Source organism: Mesitornis unicolor, unplaced genomic scaffold (genome assembly GCF_000695765.1).
Source record: "Mesitornis unicolor isolate BGI_N332 unplaced genomic scaffold, ASM69576v1 scaffold8821, whole genome shotgun sequence".
NCBI classification, from domain to species: domain Eukaryota; kingdom Metazoa; phylum Chordata; class Aves; order Mesitornithiformes; family Mesitornithidae; genus Mesitornis; species Mesitornis unicolor.
The window spans coordinates 100,721-121,498 of record NW_010165745.1 but is presented as its reverse complement, the minus strand read 5'-3'; the positions used below and the strand labels follow the sequence as shown (position 1 = coordinate 121,498).

At 36.3% G+C, this 20,778-nt stretch overlaps 1 protein-coding gene across 1 annotated transcript in view; it reads left to right on the top strand.

Moving 5' to 3' along the window:
• Positions 1-20,778, top strand: part of VAV3 (vav 3 guanine nucleotide exchange factor) — a 110,326-nt gene that overhangs the window by 27,007 nt on the left and 62,541 nt on the right. The window contains exons 13-16 of the mRNA XM_010194742.1: positions 25-157; positions 483-592; positions 17,689-17,790; positions 20,388-20,488. Of these exons, the coding sequence (XP_010193044.1) occupies positions 25-157; positions 483-592; positions 17,689-17,790; positions 20,388-20,488 (446 nt within the window). The remainder of the gene's footprint in view (positions 1-24; positions 158-482; positions 593-17,688; positions 17,791-20,387; positions 20,489-20,778) is intronic.

The window sequence follows — 20,778 nt, the reverse complement described above, 5'->3', positions numbered from 1 at the left end:
CTTCTTTGTATTGTATTTTCATAGGCATATCTTCTTGTTTGATCTAGCTGTAATTGTTTGCAAACGGAGAGGTGATAATTATGAAATGAAGGAAATAATAGATCTTCAGAAATACAAAATTACAAATAACCCCACTACTGATAAAGAAAATAAGAAGGTAAATATTAGTTGCTAATTCATATAAACTACGTATTTTTAGCAGAGATGTGAAACCTTTTGCAAGAGTTCAGAATGTATATACCATTTATTTACAAGGTTTTATGTTTTAAATATAAGCTGAATTGAATACCTAGGATTTTAACTTTGTTTATTTTGATGCAATTAAAATGTTTGAGTAAGTAATTCCTAAGTGAAAACAAGAATGTGGTCTTGCTGTTCCAAAAATCAGGGAATTAAAGAACATACAAACGCTTCTTTATTTTTTCTTTTATTTTCTTTTCTTCATAACTGATGAACTTTGTATTGCCAATCTTTTTATGCAGTGGTCTTATGGCTTCTACCTCATTCATATCCAAGGTCAAAACGGTTTAGAAGTTTATTGCAAAACTAAAGACTTGAAGAAAAAGTGGCTTGAACAGTTTCAGATGGCTCTGTAAGTATATTTTTATTACGGTAGAATCCCATTCATCACCAATGTAAGGATATAATTTAAAGTACACTGAACTGCTTTAATGTTTAGGGGCTGCTTGGTTTTGGTTGTGGTTTGTTTTTGTTTTTGTTTTTGTTTTTTTTTTAAATTCAGCCGAGGTATCTCTTGTATTTGACTTTCTGAGAAACAACTGACTTAACAGAATATTTCCTTGAAACTCCTCTTTGGAAAGAAAGAGGGCACTCTAGGCTATGTATCTGCAACTTTGCTGCTAAGACTGTTTTAGTGCAGTCTAGTGCTGTCTTAAGCAACTGGGGGAAATACTAATAATTTTAGCAATAAATATCTAACAATAGTGACATTTTCCCCCTCCTATTTTTATTTTGATTAATTGCTGATGATCTGAGAGGGGATTCTAGCATCTTTCCTAGTGGCTTTTAATTAATTTATTGTTTAGTATTTGGATCAAGTTGCTTGGCTTACTAAAGTTAGTTTCGAAAGACTGACTTCCTTTACATGTTTTCAATAAAAGAGGAGGTTGCTTTAGACTTCTTGAAAAGTAAGTTACTCAGATGCAGCAGTGCAGATTATGTTATTGTGATGCAGTATGAGCTTTATTTCCATTTCTGATTCTTGTCAGAAAGAAAAACATGATTATTGACACCTCGGGTATTCTGATTAAATTTAAAACATGTGAACAAGGAAATTGGATGACAGAGTGATGCTTGCTTTATGGTAAAAAAAACCAACCCAACCAACCAAAAACATGTGAGAGGGATTGTGATACTCCCAGTGAAAAGAAAGAGACAGCATTTATAAAGATTGTTTTGGATGTGATTGTAAAGTTATATGGATTTGTAAAAAAAGGCTATTAAGAGTTTATATGGGTGAAACTTGCTAATAAACTAGATTTTTTTTTTTAAATCTTATTACTATGAGTGCTGATGATTTAAATTAAAATATGAGGGAAGAGAGCCTGGTCTGGAGAGATATTATAAGGCCTGCTTGCTAGGGTTCCCATCTTGCTGATTTTTATTGAAGACAGAAATGGCATGTGTTTTGGCAAAAGTTTCCAGGTAGCATAGTGAGGATGGGAAGAGGTATTTATTTGTATTTGTGCAGAAAGCTGAGTACTTTGGCTCTTTCTTTCCCTGCTGCATTTCCTGTGATGTCATTATTGATATTTACTTAAACATAGATAAAACGTGTATGAGAAGCATGAGGAACTTGGATTTATCAGCTTTAGCATTGCAACCATTGATCACTCTTCAGGCATGCTGGCCCAGTTCACGAAAAACCAGCCAAACAACCCAAAAGTCCGCCAAGGAGCTAAGGAGAGCAGTAAGAGAGCTATGCTTTTTCTGAGGGGCATATTCTTGGTTCTTCCCAAACATTTTTATGGTTCTGTGCAGGACCACCCCCCACTGCCATGTTTGTGGTGAGTGAGTGCAGCTGCATATCCTTACACAGTATTAGACACCAGCCAGTTCTCATGAGCTGTTTGTGAGTGTGCCTTTGCAAACAGTGGTTTACTGTGGATGCTGGCCCTAAGCGAGCAGAAGAAATGGGACCTGAAGGGTTGGCAAGTTAAATGTGCCACTCTTTTTCTTCTTGGGCAGACGGAGTTTGTCGTTGAAAATGAGAGTGTTGGTGTCAGCCTTGTCTTGCATGGATGTTTGTCCTTCTCATAAACACATACCTCTAGTTTAACCTCTTCACATGTGATTAAAAGCTGTAATACAGAGGCACAGGAACTGGAGCAGCAGGGTTGCTGCAGGTCAGGGCTGAGGTGCCAACATGGTATAGTGGCATTATTTGCATCAGACAGTGCTTTTGCCTCCTTATATTTATAACCACTAGGATTGAAAACAATGGGGAGCTTTTATGCTTTCTGAAGTTTTTATACCTTTTTCCCAACATGGGTTTGACTTCATAGTGTATTTGTCTCACCAGCTCTTCCAAAACATACCTTGGTGGATGTAGTGATAATTATATTCTAATGTATGCTGAGGCACAAGAGTTTGTATTTGGGAGCAAACTATGCCAAGTGTTTTGAACAGTTGATTGGTTTGATTTGTTATTTTCAGGGGTCTTGTTGCCTACGGTGTGGGCTATCCATTCTAATGTGATTCTACTCGGAAAAGTGGCTATGATTGAAATTATGCTGTTATTCATCATACTCAATTATAATTGCTGCTTCTATGGGTAAAATACTTCTCATTACTTAGAAATTTTACTGAGTCTACAAAAACATCACAGTTGAAGGGGTGAATTACATTCTTTTTTCATTACCAGAAATGATGTTGTTTACTGAGTTCCAGGCAGAAATTTCAGTGCAGTTGTTTGGCCTTTGGGATAGCATTCTGTATTGAAGTCATATGGGGGGGTCAGTGTTTATGGGGCATAGTCAGGTCAGTAGAAGTGTTAATCTAAGAACATAACAAGAGAACAAATTAGGATCTCTTGTATTATTTTTAAATTAAGAATTAACCTTGTTGCCACTAGAACAATTTTACTGGCATAACTCTGTTAGCTAGGCTGTAATTTTTTATTTTTCTTTTTTTTGGGAGCTTAGATGTTTAGTCCTCTGTATGAACAACAGTGATTATAGTTCAATTGCTGAAAATGACACCCGCTGTTAAGGTGCTGGTGTTATTGAGATGACAATTTGTCTCTGGAATGGGAAGCTTATCTTATTGATGAAGTATGAAATAAAGGAGAACACTGCTTTGTTGGCTGGACTTGGTTTAGGTTTGGAGGGCAGGAGTACATTAGGCACACTTGATATGGAAAATCTGTGAGGGAACAAAGGGTGACATCCCAGTGCAACTTCCAGAGTGTTACTTTTCAGACTAGTAAGTTTCTGTTAGAAAACTAGTTTGAAACCTATGAAAATATTCTACCTCTTGGCCATCTCTGTTACTTTGCTATATGGTGAGCTCTTTTGTTGTTGGGAACAATGGGTTACTGTCATAAGAAACGCAGTAAATTGTTTTTCTTATGTCATTTCTGTTGCTTCAGTATGTGTTTGCTCTTTTCCTGAGACTGCTGCTTTATTCAGAAAATATATTGTACCAAAACACCTCCGGTTTTTTTTTCCTAAGAATTTCCTGAGGGTTATTGATGAAGCCTGTTCATACACTACATCCTCAGCAGCAATGATACTGTGGCAGAGTTGCACTGATTTTGATGCTATTGACTTATTTACAGTAATCTCCACAGTTGAGGCTCAGTCATCACCTCTCCTTCCCCCCCATCCCTCTTTTTTTTTTTTAGGGAAAAAAAAGAAGAGTTTATTGTGTACAATCTTCAAAATTGTTGGTTATTTGGCAGCACTGGATTTTCTAGATGACAATAAAATGAAATAGGACGCTGGGGCAGCAGTTAGCATTGCAGTCAAGCTCTTGAAGCTGAAACTTTGGTTGGACTCGTAAATCTGATGAATTTGAGAGCTTTTTGTAAAGCTAGCAGGCAGAGACCAAGGGATGTTATTTTAACAGGAGCCATCACATCACAAATGGCAGAGTTCTCTTTTGGTGTACCTCTTCTCTCGCTGATGTGAATGTAAGCCTTGCATACACAGCAGGCATGTGACTGCTTACTGCCTTGGAAGAGGTAATAGGCTGAGAGAGTTGGGGCTGTTCAGCCTGGAGAAGAGAAGGCTGCGAGGACACCTTATTGAGGCCTTCCAGTACCTGAAGGGGTCCTACAGGAAAGCTGGGGAGGGACTTTTTACCATGGCAGGTAGCAATAGAATGAGGGGTAATGGCTTTAAACTGGAAGAGGGGAGATTTAGACTAGATATTAGGAAGACATTCTTTTACTGTGAGGGTGGTGAGACACTGGCACAGGTTGCCCAGGGAAGCTGTGGATGCCTCCTCCCTGGAAGTGTTCAAGGCCAGGTTGGTCCAGGCTTCGGGCAGCCTGGGCTGGTGGGAAGTGTCCCTGCCCCATGGCACAGGGGTTGGACTGGATGATCTTTAAGGTCCCTTCCAACCCAAACCCTTCCATGATTCTATGATTCTGAGGTAGGTGTGCTGCTTAACTGCACATAGTGCTCAGTGGTTAATTTGAGCAGTTGCTATTTTGTTCTTGAAACTCTGTTCATAGTGATGAATAAGCCTATGGCCATATGGGTAAGTAAGCACCTTTTCAAATACAATACTACAAAGACTTCACTGTACTAGATGTGGAATGTTAAAATTTAATCTAGCATGTCAAGTAGCATTGGTTTAAATGCAAAGTTATTCTATATCCAAGATAATATTAATAGACATGTATATCCAAATTACTGCACCAGATTACTTAGCTAAATTAGAGACATCGTGTATTAAGTGAGAGTTTGTCAGCAATATGATGAAGTGCATGGTTTATTTGCTGTAACTAAGCCATTAAAAACCTCAAAAACTGATTGCAAGTGTGAGAGACAATTTTCTTAAATTTTTCTAGTAGCATATGCTGTCTAATCTCTTTTCTTTGGTATTAAAAACAACCAGAAGAATAAGAAAAAATATAGAATGTCTCATAATATACCTATGTGTTATTTAAGATACTCGATATTTTATGTTATTCAGCTTATTCTAAAAGTTAGGAGTATTGATAGGTTTTTTTTTTTGCCTAGAAAGCTCACCTACAGATGTTTTTCTTCTTTTAAAAATGCTTATTTTTAAAAATAGTTTTCTAATGTATGTGTCAATGAATCTGTGCTAACCATTCTTTGTTAAAAGAAAAAACTTCTTGAAAGTTGTCCTCCTCTATTGTATCCATGTATATATGTCAGTTACATTACTCAGGAACTACTTAGCTGACTAATTATCAGGCTTAATTCTTTACTATGTGGCAACTGCTTTCTCATCATTGCTGTGATGAGTTTAATTCTCTTTTATTTCATTGTGAGATGATAGTATAAATGCTGAAAGAAAATATGTTGGTTGTTACTGCAGCCGTCTCATGTTGACACTAAACATATGCTTCCTTCCACGAAATATTTCTTTGTGTGTAGTTTCTTTCTTGATCACAGTAGAGCGTGCATGGAGCAGGTGCATGGTCTTCCTCAAGAGCAGAGACCTTTTCCATGAGAGACCACTAAATCCATTGGTATTACATGGCATTCAGTATCTTATGCTAGTTTGTGCTGATTTTGTCATCATGATGTCCAGTTTGCTAATTTAATTATGTCTTTCTCTGTTTTCTCAATTCTCGTTTGTAATCCACTATAAACTGGTCATCAGCAGACTTGGCTTCAGTATATATTCCTAGAGAGGAACGTATTGGACAAAAATGCAATTTAAAATGTAATCACAGAAGAACTTAGGTTGGAAAGGATGTGTGGAGATCGTCTACCTTGGTCTCCTGCAGGGCTTAGGTTGCTCAGGGCCAGGTCAGCTTGAGTTCAGTACTGCTGGATTTCAAGATGCACAGAATCAATATTGCGAAGTCTCATGCAACAGTGTTGTAACATAGCTTTTAATTAGGCGTTACGCAAAATGTCTTTCACAAACTGGGCAGTGCATGAAAACACCTTACAGGAAGAGAAACAGGCCATTTTTAAAAGTGCTTAGTTAAATTTCCACCTTCAGAAGTACTATGATTGTAGTTTCTGCTTTGACATTGTTACGGAAATGGCAATATTAACATGATGTCTAATTAGTAATGCCTGAAAAAGATGTAGGAAACAGATGATTATTATAGTGATTAGGGTACATATTAATTGTATGGAGTTAGAATCTCTCTTTTTTTTTTTTGTTAATACTCAAATAAAAGAGATTTCAGACATGAAAGCTGTACAGCCCTCAAAAAAATCAATGGCTTTAGTTTTAATTACACAGTATTTAAATTTTAGGGCACTACAGAATTTGTGCAGCAGCTCAGGTACAGTCTAGTATGTTTTTGAAAAATTACTGTTTCAGTTAGACATAAATTCACACCCTGTAACTCAAGGGATGCAGAACACATCATCTGATTGTAAGGAAATAATCCTGTGAGTCATTGATTCTCAAACCTGATAGTTGTGCGCGCAACTTTTTAGATCAGACAAATGACATAAATTGTAGATAGAGCTCATTGGTTTCCTAGCTGTTAAAGAAAACTAGGACAGGAAACAAGGAAGGTGAAAAGTGCTCTCTTACCTATTACCATACCTATTTCTAGATTTGGTTTTCACTCTGTGACTAATGACATTGGTCGGATTCAGCTCAAATAGATCTGTTCCCTCAGATAGTGCATTAATAATGCATATGCATTAAGACTTCTTCTGAGAGAATATTTGAGCTGTGACATATTGAACACTGACATATTAAATTAAAGCTTTCTTATCAGAGCACTTTAAAAGCCTTAGATATCTGCTGCATTTTTCAAATAGCCTGCAAAGGTGTTTCACTTATGCCCTCACATAGGTTACCAAAGCAATAAACAAACATGTCTGCCTGGGTTTCACCATCAGTATAAATATTTCAGTACTGCAAAAATGAATGTCAAGTTCATGTCTGCCAAAGAAGAATGATTGCCTGTTCTTTACTGTGATTGCAGTTGTTTTTGATCAACTATTTTGCAAGGTTACAAGCGACCATACACAATATATTTATAGTTATGCGATTTCTTTAGATTATTCCAGACACAGCAAGAACTGTGTGAAGAATTTGTATATGATTAAGAACACAGTGTAAGGACAGCATAGAATGTGAAAGCAAAACAGAATTTATGAAGACAGTGTGTAAACACTCGGAGATGATAAATATAGTTTGATATTATATCTTCTGGTTCACAAAAATCAAAGATTTCCCAGTTGTTATGTTTTTACAACTTACCTTACAACATATGAGATCTATTTCTATGAAAATTCATAAGTGTTTCTTAAAATTTAGTGCAATAAATTTGTAGTGACACTACATCATAAAAACAAAGTGCCACCATCTAAATACTGTTTTTTGTGCAAGGTGTTAGTTGTTTTCAGTCTTTAAACATGGAATGCTGCATTACATGTTTGTCCTGATACTTTGGCTATATGAACAGCTGTCCTAGTTTCTCTCTGCAAACTAATGCTCCCTTTTTTGTTAGCCGGTTCGGGTGTTTGGTAATTTACAAGTTTATGGCTGTATGCATCCTATATTTTTACATTTTTTACTCTAAAACATAGACATTTGTCTTCAGTTAAGTGTAAATATATGATAAAATATTTAAAAGTTATCAAGATAAGCAACTTGGTGAATTTGGATTTATAAAACTTAGAAATTTCACAAAATAAGACTTAGCCAGTGAATAAAAAAGTATATGATGCTTTTGATTTACAAATACTGGTGTGTGACAGAGCTTTGTTCTTATCAGGTGGTGTTTAGAAGTGTTAAACAGGAATAGATTAGCTCAAAGCAGTCCATCTCCTATGCTTTTTGGGGAAGTAGGCTGATAAGGAAAAAGGAAAGCCCTTATCTTGTTTGTAACAATGCAGTACGTTTCCAAAAAGTTAACAAGATAATTTCCTTGATCTTAAAAAAGCCACTCATCATATGATCAAATAAGCAAATTTCCTAGCAGTCTTAGAAGTTGAATGTTCTTGATCAAAAGCACAATTTACTTGTGATATGGTTAATTTAGTTATACAATGTGTCTTCTTGATGGAGACTCTTTGATGTGACAAACCAGAATGTTTTGAGTATTAGCATATGGAGAATTGATTGATTGATTAATTCAATAAATAGCATCTTCAAAGATGATTCCGAAATATAAGAGCCTAGCTGAAACAGAGAAGATGAATTGGCTGTAAGTAATCAGCATTGCTCCTGAGAAGAGAAGGTAGAAAAGAAGCTGCAAAGCATCCTTGGTAAAACAGCATGGCGCACCTCTAGTGACAATACCGTTAAGAATGCCATTTTCTCTCTTCACCTTTTTACAGTAAATTATGAAATCCTTGTAAAGATTGAAAAAATATTATTTGTATTTTTGTCTCTGCATTGTTATTCTATTACACAAATGCCTATTATATGACAGCATGTGGTATGAAGTGATCAGTTGAAATGGTGATAGTTGCATAAAGCCACAGTGTTTTGCATGGAAAGAAAGGATAATGCAAGTGGAAGGCTGGTTCTGCTGCCTGTGGGGAACAGGTTTCTAAGGGAAGGCTGCTGCATATCAGAGCAGGGAGTGAGGTTCGACATCTCTTGGGACCAACTTGGCATGCAGTTCTTCATAGGAGATTTGGCTGCAATGTATATGATTTTGTTTCTTCTGCTGTCCATGTTATTACTTAAAACATTTGAATATGCAACAAACGTTAGCTATATCTTATTGTCAGGTAAATTTTCCAAAATTTTCTGGGATGCTTAGTACCAGTTGTCATGGCTGACTTTTAAGGTGCTTAAAATTTTGAAAGGAGGTCACTTTGGCACAGAACAGACATTTTAAATCAGGATGTCTTAATAAATAATTTTTGTTAGCAATTAATATCTTAGAAATACTTTTGGCACATCTAGGTTTATTGATGCACTTTCTGCAGGGATGTCAAGTATTAGTACAATAAGTAAAACTGGAATGAAAATTTCCAGTGTTCTCAGGTATTAACCTGTGCCATTTTCTTTATAGACTACACTGCATGAATATAGCATCAGATTTCTTGTCACATATACTTCAAAATGTTCTTCAGCGGTTCGTGCTCAGGGTGTCCATAATTCTGAACGGTTCTGTATGGAGCATTTTAAATTATTATAAGCATAATATGGAGTGCAGTATAATAACAGCTCTAGAATGCAAAGGTGTAACTCGGAGTTGGAAGTTTAGGAGAGTTCAAGGTACTGAGTTTTCTCTGAGCTCCCTGTAGTATTTCTTCTTTTAATACTTAAAACAGTTGCAATTCACTGCAGGCTCCTTATCTGATACTTCATGCATCTGCTTATTTGTTATGACTCTGGGCTCACAGGTGTGCATACATATACCAACTGTTCTCTAAAGCCAAGTTTTAATCAGGTGAAATGGCTACTCTGTCTCAAATAGAATGCACTTTTAAAATTATGGGTTATTTTGCAAACATCTACATGCAATTGAACCCTGTGTAATTTCTTGTGACATGATTGCATTTCTTTAAGAGACTCATATGGGAAAAAATCTTCAAAACCTGAACTAAATAGCATTTCTGCACAAAAAATAAGTATAATTAGAACTTCCTAGCGTGTTTTTTTCCCTTTTGTGGGAAAACTGTCAACCCCAAAGCAAGGGTAGCTGTCTTGCTGTACTGTTATGCAGAACCTGTGACTCCGCTGGATAGCCTGTTCCCAACCCAAGAACGTCCACATATGTGCATATATCTGAGGAATATAAAACTTTTTTCATTTTTTTTCTCCATAATACATTTTTCCTTCCAGTTTAAGAAAAAATAAATTTAGTTTAAAAATGCTTGAAGTCTAGGAAGGAGAAGTTGGGTAAATTAAGTACTCTAGAGTACTCCAGTTGAAATATTTGTAAAGGGTATAAGCAACACCTTCTCAGTGGCCTAAGCCTGGGGGGGAGAGGGGCAGATTCCATACAGATCTTAATTGCTGAAGTCAAGCTAGTACAGAAAATATGCCAAGGAAGCAATTAAAAGAAATGGCCCTCAGAATACAGCAAGAAAGACAGAAGCAATGGACTTCGCAGGCAGGTTGTTTGCAGTTTCTAACTGGTACCATTAAACGTAACAGTAAATAGATGTAGAATAAAGGAAGAGGAGTGTTTTTCTTTGTGCTGTGTTCCGAAGTCTCCTTCCTTTAACTCCTTGCAGAATATGAAGCCACAAGATGGCAGACTTCCAGTGCTCTGCTGCTGGATTCCTTCTTGTTGCTAGTGCTGTGCTATCACATTGATACCCGTAACCAGGAGCCAAAGACTGCAGATTCTGGTTGCTTCTACTCTTTCCATTTTTATAATACCACCTCTTGTCTTTTGTGTGCTGTTTTTCAGTAAAGACTATATTATTTGCATTTAATTAATTTCCTATTTAAAATTTAAACTCACTATAAGAATTTAATTAATCTAATCAACGAATACTTGATTTTATCCCTTTAAATATATTTGTTAGATTTATTGGCAGCCAGTAAGTTTTCAGTAATATGTCCATGCAAAACTAACTTGGGACAATAGTTCTTAAAGTCTGTAAGGCTGATATGGAAACATCTGAAGGGCAAAACATCCAAGGGGAGATGTACTCAGTATGTTAAAATTTGTGAAATAAGGGTTTTTTTGTTGTTTATATCTTTAGAAATATGGCCTCTCTGGAAATGAAGACTGACGTTTTAATGCTCTTATTCTCCCCTTGGAAAATAGGAGGAAGGAGCTATAGTGAACGATCTCTTAGCCTTTTATTTATTCTCTTGGGACACATTATCTGTTGTAATTACATATTTAGTAGAGAGATAAGATAGAATTTTGGGGCTGAAAGTTTAGTAGGTTTCATGGTGCATTTTATTTTGTGAGTCTTAACTGCGTAGACGAAATTTAAACTGACAGTGAAAGAACGCATATTTGTGCCTAGCCCACTGAAGAAATGACAATTCATTTGTTTAGTCCAACCTGTTGTGAAGACGTACTCTGCATAGTTTTTTCCTGTTGGAAGCAAACATGAATGTAAGAATGCTGATGAAAAATCGAACTGTTGCTATAAGGTAGCCAAATGCCTGTTGTATGCTATTCAAACACATTCTGATCTTAATGATTTCCCATCAGAATATGGTTTGGATTAAGTAAGGAAATGACAGTAGCAAGTCCCATCTAAACTGCTTGACATGGATGATGTACACTTTTCATTGCAGTATGCATCTTGGAAACGCTTTAGACTCAAGGTGATCAAAGTTCAGTTTTGTAAAATGACATATTGAGTTATACTATTGTATAACTGCCAGGGTTCATGATTTTAACTTGAGTATTAGTGTTTTGCTTGTGACATCTTTGTGTCTTGAGAATTACTTCACATTTTTGACCTGTTACCCCAACTGGTTGAGGAAAGTGTTAGAAAACTGTAGCTTAAATTGTTTCATTTTATTTATGTACACAATTATTTTGGTGTTTTGGAATCACAGAATGATTTGGGGTGGAAGGGACCTTAAAGACCATCTGGTTCCAACCCCTGTGCCATGGGCAGGGACACCTCCCACTAGATCAGGTTGCTCAAAGCCCCATCCAACCTGGCCTTGAACACTTCCGGAGAGGGGGCATCCACAACTTCTGTTCCAGTGTCTCACCAGCTTGGTGTCTTTGGCAAACTTGCTGAGAATGCACTCAATCCCACTGTCTATGTTGCAAATAAAGGTCCCAATACTGACCCCTGAGGAATGCCACTTATTACTGCTGTCCCCTTGGACATTGAAACATTGACTGCAACTCTTTGAGTGTGACTATTCATCTAAATTTCGAGGTAGGAGAGTAGAGAGAATTCATTCCTTATTTTATAGGCATAGCAATAGGTGCCTAGATGTCTTGTCTCACTATTGTTCTGGGCTATCTATAGCATTACTCTGTGGTCAGCTGCGCCATTCATCTAGGCGAAGATTATTACTAGAATGAATTCTGACTGCAAAAGCTTTGGCAGGGGGGAGCTGTTGATAATGTGACACTTTCTGACACCATTATAAAGGTCTTGCATTATGTGGGTGGCTGAAGACAGAGTTGGCCTGTGTTCAATTTACTCTTCTGAGAAGTTAACAGTCAACAGCCCACTGCAAGTGTAGAAGAGTATTTTTAAAAGGGGAATATTTCATACACACAAGGTCAGCAAAAATGGAGTACTCTGAAGTCTGATGATAACAGGGACAATCAAATAAGACACCTGGATAACACTTTCCTATACTGAGCTTTGCAAACTTTACAGACAAATATCTGTTCAGAGATGCAGGATTGACTGAATGTGGTCATTCTGCTCCTTGAACGGTGGCTCTGATGGCTGATGCAGAGACAGGAATTGCATGTCCAAGTGATGAAGAAGGCTAGCATGACAGGGATCTGCAGGCCTCTGGGTTGGTGGTTTAGCAGTGAATTGGTCCCAGTGGGACTAATGTTCTGCAGGTAATTTGGAAAGAGAAAGCTTTACTCAAAAGGCTCAAGGGCAGCCCAAGGACGTTGCTGTAGTGACTGGAGTAAGTCTGGTTATGGGGATCCAGCACTATGCAGGAGAGGGCACTTGTGGTTGTCCCTTATAAAAACTGCACTGCTGAATTGTGGAGAGAATTGAAAAAATTTTCCTAATTACAGCTTCACTCTGTTTCTGTATCCTGACATTTTGTCTCTGCTATACTGTAGGAGTTAAAACAGCGTGAGGAAAAAGTAGAAGAGAGGAAGGGAAACTACTTTTGACTCCCCACATGGCTTGTAAAAATAAGAGAGAGTTTTACCATAAAACGAGGAACATGTTCTCTGTCATGATTTACCTTAGATTAAGTATTCCTGGTATGGGTGACTTTCTGCTCTGGACAGTCCTTAAGATTGTTTGACAGTGGAAATGGATAAAACATTTCATTTGCGGTGAGCCTGGGGCACCCCACAGTAGAAGTTGTTGTGGAAAGAGGAATGAGGAGCCTGTGAGAGAGCTCGACTGGTGACTGTTCTACTGTGATGAGGAAGGAACCCAGTTTGTGTCCTAAATTAGATTTTGAATTTTTATAACAATTGTGTCCGGGCTCCTGTTATTTTTTTTTTCTTTTCCCTGTCAAGAAATCTTTCTTCTGAAGAAGAGAATATACTTAGTATTAAGCTTAAAATTAATCTTTGACCTAACATTCATTTCCCCCCCCCTATATCTTGGAACACACCCACAGGTTGGGAAGCAGAAGGGAAAATAAGATTTGAGAAGGATGAATTGTGCTCTTCACTGTGTTGAGGCAGCTCTGGTCTCTGTGTTCTCTGGGTATCAGTGTAAGGCTGTAAAATGCTGTAACTGAAAGAGCTTCTTTATGGTTGGACATGATTACGAAAAGTTGTATGCCATGTTGTGACTGCTGTTCTTCCATTGAAGCTTTATTTACTGTATTTAAAAACTCAAAAAATACTGATTTTTATTCAGTGTGAGATTTTGTGGGAAAAAGAAAATCTATGGTCCTTGTGGTATGTGGGCTTTGACAGTCACAGAAGAGTTGAAAATTCTTGATTTTTGCATTATTTTTGATTTGTTGAAAAGCAATATATTGAAAACTAAAACACCAAACCCTTAGGTGCATTACTTTTCAGACTTTCTGTTAAAAGACTTGCTACTTGATGTATAGTGCTGTAGTGCATCATCTCAGATTATCTCAGACTTTTCTGATGCGATGTGTTATGTGACTACAGAACCAGATTTACCCTAATGCAGCATGACTGCTCAGGTACTAGAATGTGCAAGAGTCTTCCTGTCCACAGGTAGCATTGCAATATACGTTTTTCTACAAAGCTTTCTTTATTCCACCTCTGCATTTACAGTAGATAATACACCTTTTAGTTTTTGTTGCAACTTTTTCTGGTTTGTTGTATCATTAACTATCTTTCTGTACTGTGCTTCACAGTGAAGTATTCACAGTAAGGATATTATTTCTTATTTTGCAGTGTTCTTCCGCCTTTATCATAATAGTGACAACTGAAAATAAATTGGAATAATAAATTAGAATTTTTTTGAGCAGTGATGAAATGTCTTCTTGTCTAACCTGAATCAATTGATAACAATGTATATAAACACTAATCTTTGAAATTGAGTATTTCTTTATTAAGAGGATCATGAGATAATGGGTAAAATCCTGATATGTGACAGACTCTCAGATTTGAGAATATATTCTGTTGATGTATAAACTGAAATAAAACACATTTTCCTATTCCTGTTTAACTTTAAATCTGAGACAGTTAGGATGAGTGATTAAAAACAGGAAGGGAGAGACAAAAAAGACCTGAATTTTGCTCTTCTCACTGAATGCAATGGCATCGTTCATTTTGTGGCAACTGCTTGGAAGCATCTTCTAAGTCTGCACAGAAAGAATGACTGAGCATCAGGTTAGGTTTTTTTCTTTTGTTGATTTCTGCTCGTTTTGCACAGGATCCTCTATAATATGCTGAGGCTTTAGTCCCACCCAGATTAATTTAATCTATGGGTGATGTACTTAGAGTAGCATATCCCTTGATTCACTAAACTTTTGTTGTTAGGAATTTTTAGGTTTTTCCTTCTTGGTGATGTGGCTTTAGGGATAAAAAGGGAAAAATGGTATCTTTTGAGTGGTGGAGGGAAGGACTAGCAAAAATTTAAAAGGTCCTTTTGGTTTATGAGTAGTTGCTGTGTTGCTAAAAGAGCTACTCAGGCTCATGTCTTTTTTTAAAAGTTACTTTAGAAGATCTTTGTGTTAGCTTGGCCTTAACAGAAAAGTTAATACATGAAGTTAGATGGTAGTAAATTGATAGGGAGTATGAAAAATGTGTGGCTGGTGAAGAAAGAACAGGTTTTTAGATAAAGAGTTTATTGAAGTAATCGTTGGAATCTTGCAATCACTAAGCTAAAACCTGGTGGGGTATAAAGAAACCAAGGGATTCTCTCTTCATAATACATTTTTATGATCCTTCAGAACTGAGTAGCACTTGGAATCAAACTAAGTCCTCCTGTAGGTAATAGTGGGCAAGATAAACAAAAGTTAGTATTTTATTTCATAGGTTGTATTGTATTATGTATTTTCAGCTTTGCATTCCTTTACTTATGCAAGTAGGACACATGTATACAAATTTTTGCATCCAGTAGAGAGCAAAAGTTGTAAGTTTATCTAGATGAATATTCTGTCTTGTTTAGGACTTTATAATTCAATAGTTTAGCCCACAGGTGCAATAAAACAACTTATGCTGAAGGGAAGTGGAGGGGCCTTGTGACAGCTATTCTGTGAGGCAACAGCCTCATTCTTTGCCTTTTTAGCACTACCCTTTTTTTCCTCTCAAGAATAACTTTCTCTGTTAAGGAATATAAAATGAAACAGAATGGCTTTCTAATATAAAGGAACCCAAATACTACTTTTAATATAAAGAAGAATGAACACAGTGTATCATCTTTGTTCTGTTAAGAAGAGGTATGTTTTCAGTAGTTCTTGAGTTTCAGTCTTTGTGGAAGATAGCCCGAGAGAAGAATGGAAGAGAATTTTTACATATGAAAGGAAGTTATAGAGTCACATGCTTGTGTTCAACAAATGCCTGTATGAGGCTGTAATTTTTTTTTCATCCACTATACTTATTATTTTTGAAGATTGATCCTGTTATTATTGAATGAATCAATTTTTTTCTTTAGTTTGTTCTTGAAAAATTATCAAGTGGTTACGATTAATTTGATATGCTTTAAAATCTGATGAGTTGCTACACCTTCAGCTGATACTTTTGACATGGTTTTACAAGCTGTCTGAACCAAATGATCAACAAAAAGGAGCTTTTGTTGGGAGTGTAAGTACTGTAACTTGCTCTAAGGGAATTTTCAGGATGTTAAACTGTGTAGCCTAAGAGGTTTTAGCAGCACCTTGTTGTGAAATGTTGTGAAATACAGGCCTTGCTCTGCAGAGCTTGCAACCCAAAAATAATACGTGGTGGTTCTGGTTTAGAAAGTTCTTTACTTCTTTGAGATTAATTTTATCCTGATACCTGTACTTTCCAGCTGTGAATGGGTAGTATCCATGCCTGTTTTAATTAGACAGAGCTGTGGCATGGGCATCTTGATCACAGCAGAAAGAGACACTAGTGAGCTAGTTAAAACAGTACTGGGTGTAAGGTTATTCTCAAGCGTAAGAGCAAAATCCTATTTGCTTTTTGAGTGCAGTTTCATTTCCAACACGTTGATTTTCAGCAGGCAGATTAGAAGACTGGCCTTTCTGACACTAGGAACTTAAACAGATTCTTGGAATGTTTTTTTCATAAGCCTTTTCATTCAGTCCTGGAGAGATTGATGCTTGCACAGTTATCTATATTTATGTTTCATTGCAATTTGTGTCTGGTCTATGTTTTAGTCTAGAACTTACTTACAATACATAAAATTGAAACTTATCTCGTAAGTATCATCAAGTTTAATGAATTAATTTGTAATTTTGTGTGTTGAAGAAGCTTCTGGTCTTTTGAGTGTTGTAGATTCTTGTGTTCTTACCTTCAGGATTTTTTAAATTCCTATGCATCCTGCATTCCTGTGTTTTTGCTAGAAAAATTCCAGAAATGTTTGGACTCCTAAGCATTTCAATATAAATAGTATAAAAAAATACATTAAGTCTTACTATATATATATATTTTCTTGTCTGATATAGTCTAGCTTAATATTAAATTATGCACCTAACATTTCAGTGTTACTGGTTTTGACAGTGTTAAGCTAGTTTTGGGGATGATATTGCATTTAAAAAAAACCCAAAAACCAACCCCCCAAAAAACACCCAAAAAACCCCACCACAAAACAAAACAAAGAAAAAACACTTGAAAATTCCTGTTCTCACGTGAGTCATGGAAATAGAGAAGATGACAGAAAAAGTTGAATGGATTACTTCATAAAATTTAAATAAACCTGCAAACAGTCACCAGTGCATAAAAATGATGAGTGGGTTATTTTTAAATTATACTCCAGCTGTTAAAAGACATCAGTAAGGAGGATAAACAAAACACAGGTTCAGTAATGGACCAGTGATTCATATACAAATCTGATCTTTGGAAATAAGTCTGCCAATTGTGCCATCTTAGCAGTGATCCAGTGTATTACTGCGTAATTGTGACCTAACTGTCCCAAATTTGTTGCTCATGTTTTCAAATGTGCTGGTTCTCAGTATTAAGCTGCTCTTCCTTGTACAACCAAATATTTAAGAATTAAAAAGTGAGTGTTCCTTAGGTCCATAAAATGATCCTAGTTACTTAAACATGAATAAAAACCAGATGAAGTTTTGATGTATAGTTTTCTAGTTATTGTGACAGCTAAGGTAGTTACAGGATGTATTTTAAGGACCAGGTCTGCATAGTATCATAATTCAGATTTCTTTTCAAGGTGTGTGGTAAAGTCCGTATTTCTGGTTCACAAAACATTAAAGTGTAAATAAAACTAGGTGTTCATGGATTCAGATTTCCTGCCATGAACATTATGTTCTAGGTTTCTTTGGTTTAAAGTAGACTTTCAAAAATTTTTTTGTTTTTAGGTCCAACATACGTCCAGACTATGCAGATACAAGCTTTCATGAGTTCAAAATGCACACTTTCAGTCGCGTGACGTCATGCAAAGTCTGTCAGATGCTTCTGAGGTAAGACTTTAAAGTTTGTGTTCCCTGCGCCCTAAACCACCCTCCCTCTTCCCCCATGAATTATCTGGGTCAAAGTAGTATGTGGAAATAGATGATTACCTGGCAGACAGACATGCCATGAAGTCATGTGGTATTTCCTGTTGTATTAGCAATTTTTATAATCAAATTTCCAAATATTAGCGGTAGTGCTATTAAAAGCTCAAAACCTCAAGATTCTCATTTATTAGAAAGTTGCTTTATCATGATTCTTTTATGAAAATTGCTCTATTTAATAGAGGACTGTTTATGCAAGAGTAAATGACAACAATTTTTGTACAGTTTTGACTACTGTGGCTGTTCCGCAGGTCCCGTTGCTGTAGACTGCCAGTCACAAGAACAGATGGAATGTTTTTTCAGAAAATCAGACGATGACAATGCTCATAAATGTTTGATATGAGGAGATTGCTTTGTGAGACAGAAAACAACTGTGAGGCATTAACAAGAATTTCTGAACCAGAGATATGTAGACAAATTCAAGATAGCTGTTGCTAAGCTAAATAAAAAATGCTAGCAGACGAGTAATGCTTTCATAAACAAGGATTTGTAAGGCGAACTTAAGCTAAGGAACTCCATGTTTTCTGCCTCTTTCCTCTGACACATGCATGCTTGCACATCAGTCATTATTTAAGTTACCTTTTAGGAGTTACCTTGTTTTTTTGTAAATATCAAATGTCTAATGGTGTAGAATTAAGTATTTAACCTAAATTTCATAGTGTAAGTTGGAGATGTAAGCTTTGTAAACATTGTCCAGTTCAGGTGCTCATGCTGCTTGCTGTTGATGTTTTGAAAAATGTAGCCACAGCATTTTAGAAAGGGCATTTGAAGAATGGGTAGTGCTTTTGGTAAGCACAGGCATATGCAATAAAATAACCTCAGGTATGTTCTACCCTGTCATGGACCTCTTTTTTTTTTTCTTCCTTTAGCAACCTTTTTCCTGAACAGTTAGACTGACCTGGATTTTCAGAGGTTTTTTTTTTTTTTTCCGATGCGATAAGGTCTAAGTGACTATGAAGAGTGGTGCAGACATCCTGACCTTGGAGATGGCAGGACTGATTTCTGAGTTTGAAGCAGTACAATCGAGTCATTGTGTTCTGTTACTGCACTGACTGCTGTTGCTGAGAAACGGCTGTCTTGCTTTCAGGACACAGCCTGCTTGCTGCTGCTGCATTGTTCTGCATAGGCATGGAAATTTGCTTGTTTGGGTATCCCCAAGTGCTACTGTGTGGTACATAGACATGTCCCTGGATATCAAAGTTGTAATGAAAGCCTACTGGACTTATAAAGTGCTTAAGCCTCTTTTTTAAAATGAATTATCATTTTAAGCTTCAAACATAAGCTAATGTGTAAATACTTGAAAAAAACCAACAAAACCAACCCTGAACCTTATTACCTGGTCTTTAAGTGGGAATAAAATCCTGGTCTTACAAACATCTGTAGTGAAGGATAATCTTGTGTTCTGTAGTTTTATCTGGAGGATCTTGCATTCCTATGTAGCAATAAGGAAAGAAATAAAAATGAAAGACTGCATTAAAATATATTTATATTTTTTACTTATTTGTCTTTAAGTTTGTGTATTCCAGTACCTCAAAATACTGAGCATCTGAATTTAATTTAAAAAATATTTCATCACCAACAGTCAAGAAATTGCTGTAGTAAATAACAATTACTGTACATTTCATTCAGGTTTAACTTGCTCAATCCTGTGTTCCATATGAGACACCTGATTTTCCTTTGAAGCTGAAGGTGTCACATTAGACTAGTGTGCATAATCACTTCAAGCTGGTCAGGATAATCTTGGAGACAGACAAGTCTACTGTAAAGAGTAAGCAGATACATCAGTAGATGGAACTCATATAATTGCTCAGAGGCATATGTAAAAAAACTGTTTCCCTGTTAGCCATTCAGTGAATCGTACCTAAGAGAAAAGCTGTGCACAAATCTGAAAATAAATCCATTTCCTCAGACTCAAATTCAGATTCCAATTCACTAAGGGGAATTGGAGAACATTCAGAGTAGGAAAAGTGACTCCTTATTTAGCAGCTCTGAATATTAACTAAAGCGTACCGGGTTATTGATTTTTTTTTTTTTTTTTAAATGAACACATTTAAAGTCAAGAGTACTTGCTGTATAGCCTATAAACTCCTAATGCTTAAATTTATATTCACACTTACAGTTCTCTTGAAATGGATCTTATTCTTCATGGTGCCTAGGCAAAATCCCATTGAGATGAAACAAAGTGCAGATCTATAGTAGGATAGATACATAATGGTACGATTTCATGTGTACTGTGCCACAGTTGCTTTGGGCTAAATTGAAATGGAGATTGTTATTCTAACTAGTAGCCCAGAAGAACTGTCTGGCTATGTTGTTTTTAGGTGGCTAGCAGTGACCAAAAGCAGATGAGCTGCTTGTCAGTTGTAACTTTTTTCTTGAGCCTTTAAGGACTATCATTATGCAGAACAGCAAATGACTTCTAATACCTTCTGCCATGTCTCTCATTTCCTTTATGCATGGAATTTATCACCTCTAATGTATCACTACCTGATTTTATTTTACAGGGGAACATTTTATCAAGGCTATTTATGTTCTAAGTGTGGAGCTGGAGCACACAAAGAATGTTTAGGAAGATTAGACAACTGTGGCAGAGCTAATTCAGGTGGTAAGTAATTTTTATTGTTAGAATACCATTTTTAATTGGGACATAAAACTTGCTAGATATAATTAAGGTTTAATTTACCTCTAATTTGTGTTTATTGTAACATACATACTTGTGAATCTACCATTTATAAGCACAATTAGAATTGCATTTAGAATTCGTAGGGATTTTTATTGCTACTAAATTGAAATGTTTGAAAACAGGAGAAAACTGTTATAGGTCAAACCAAATTTCTTCGTCAATGTCGTATACAACAAGGAATTGCTCTCATTTTAATCATAGACTGCTCACAA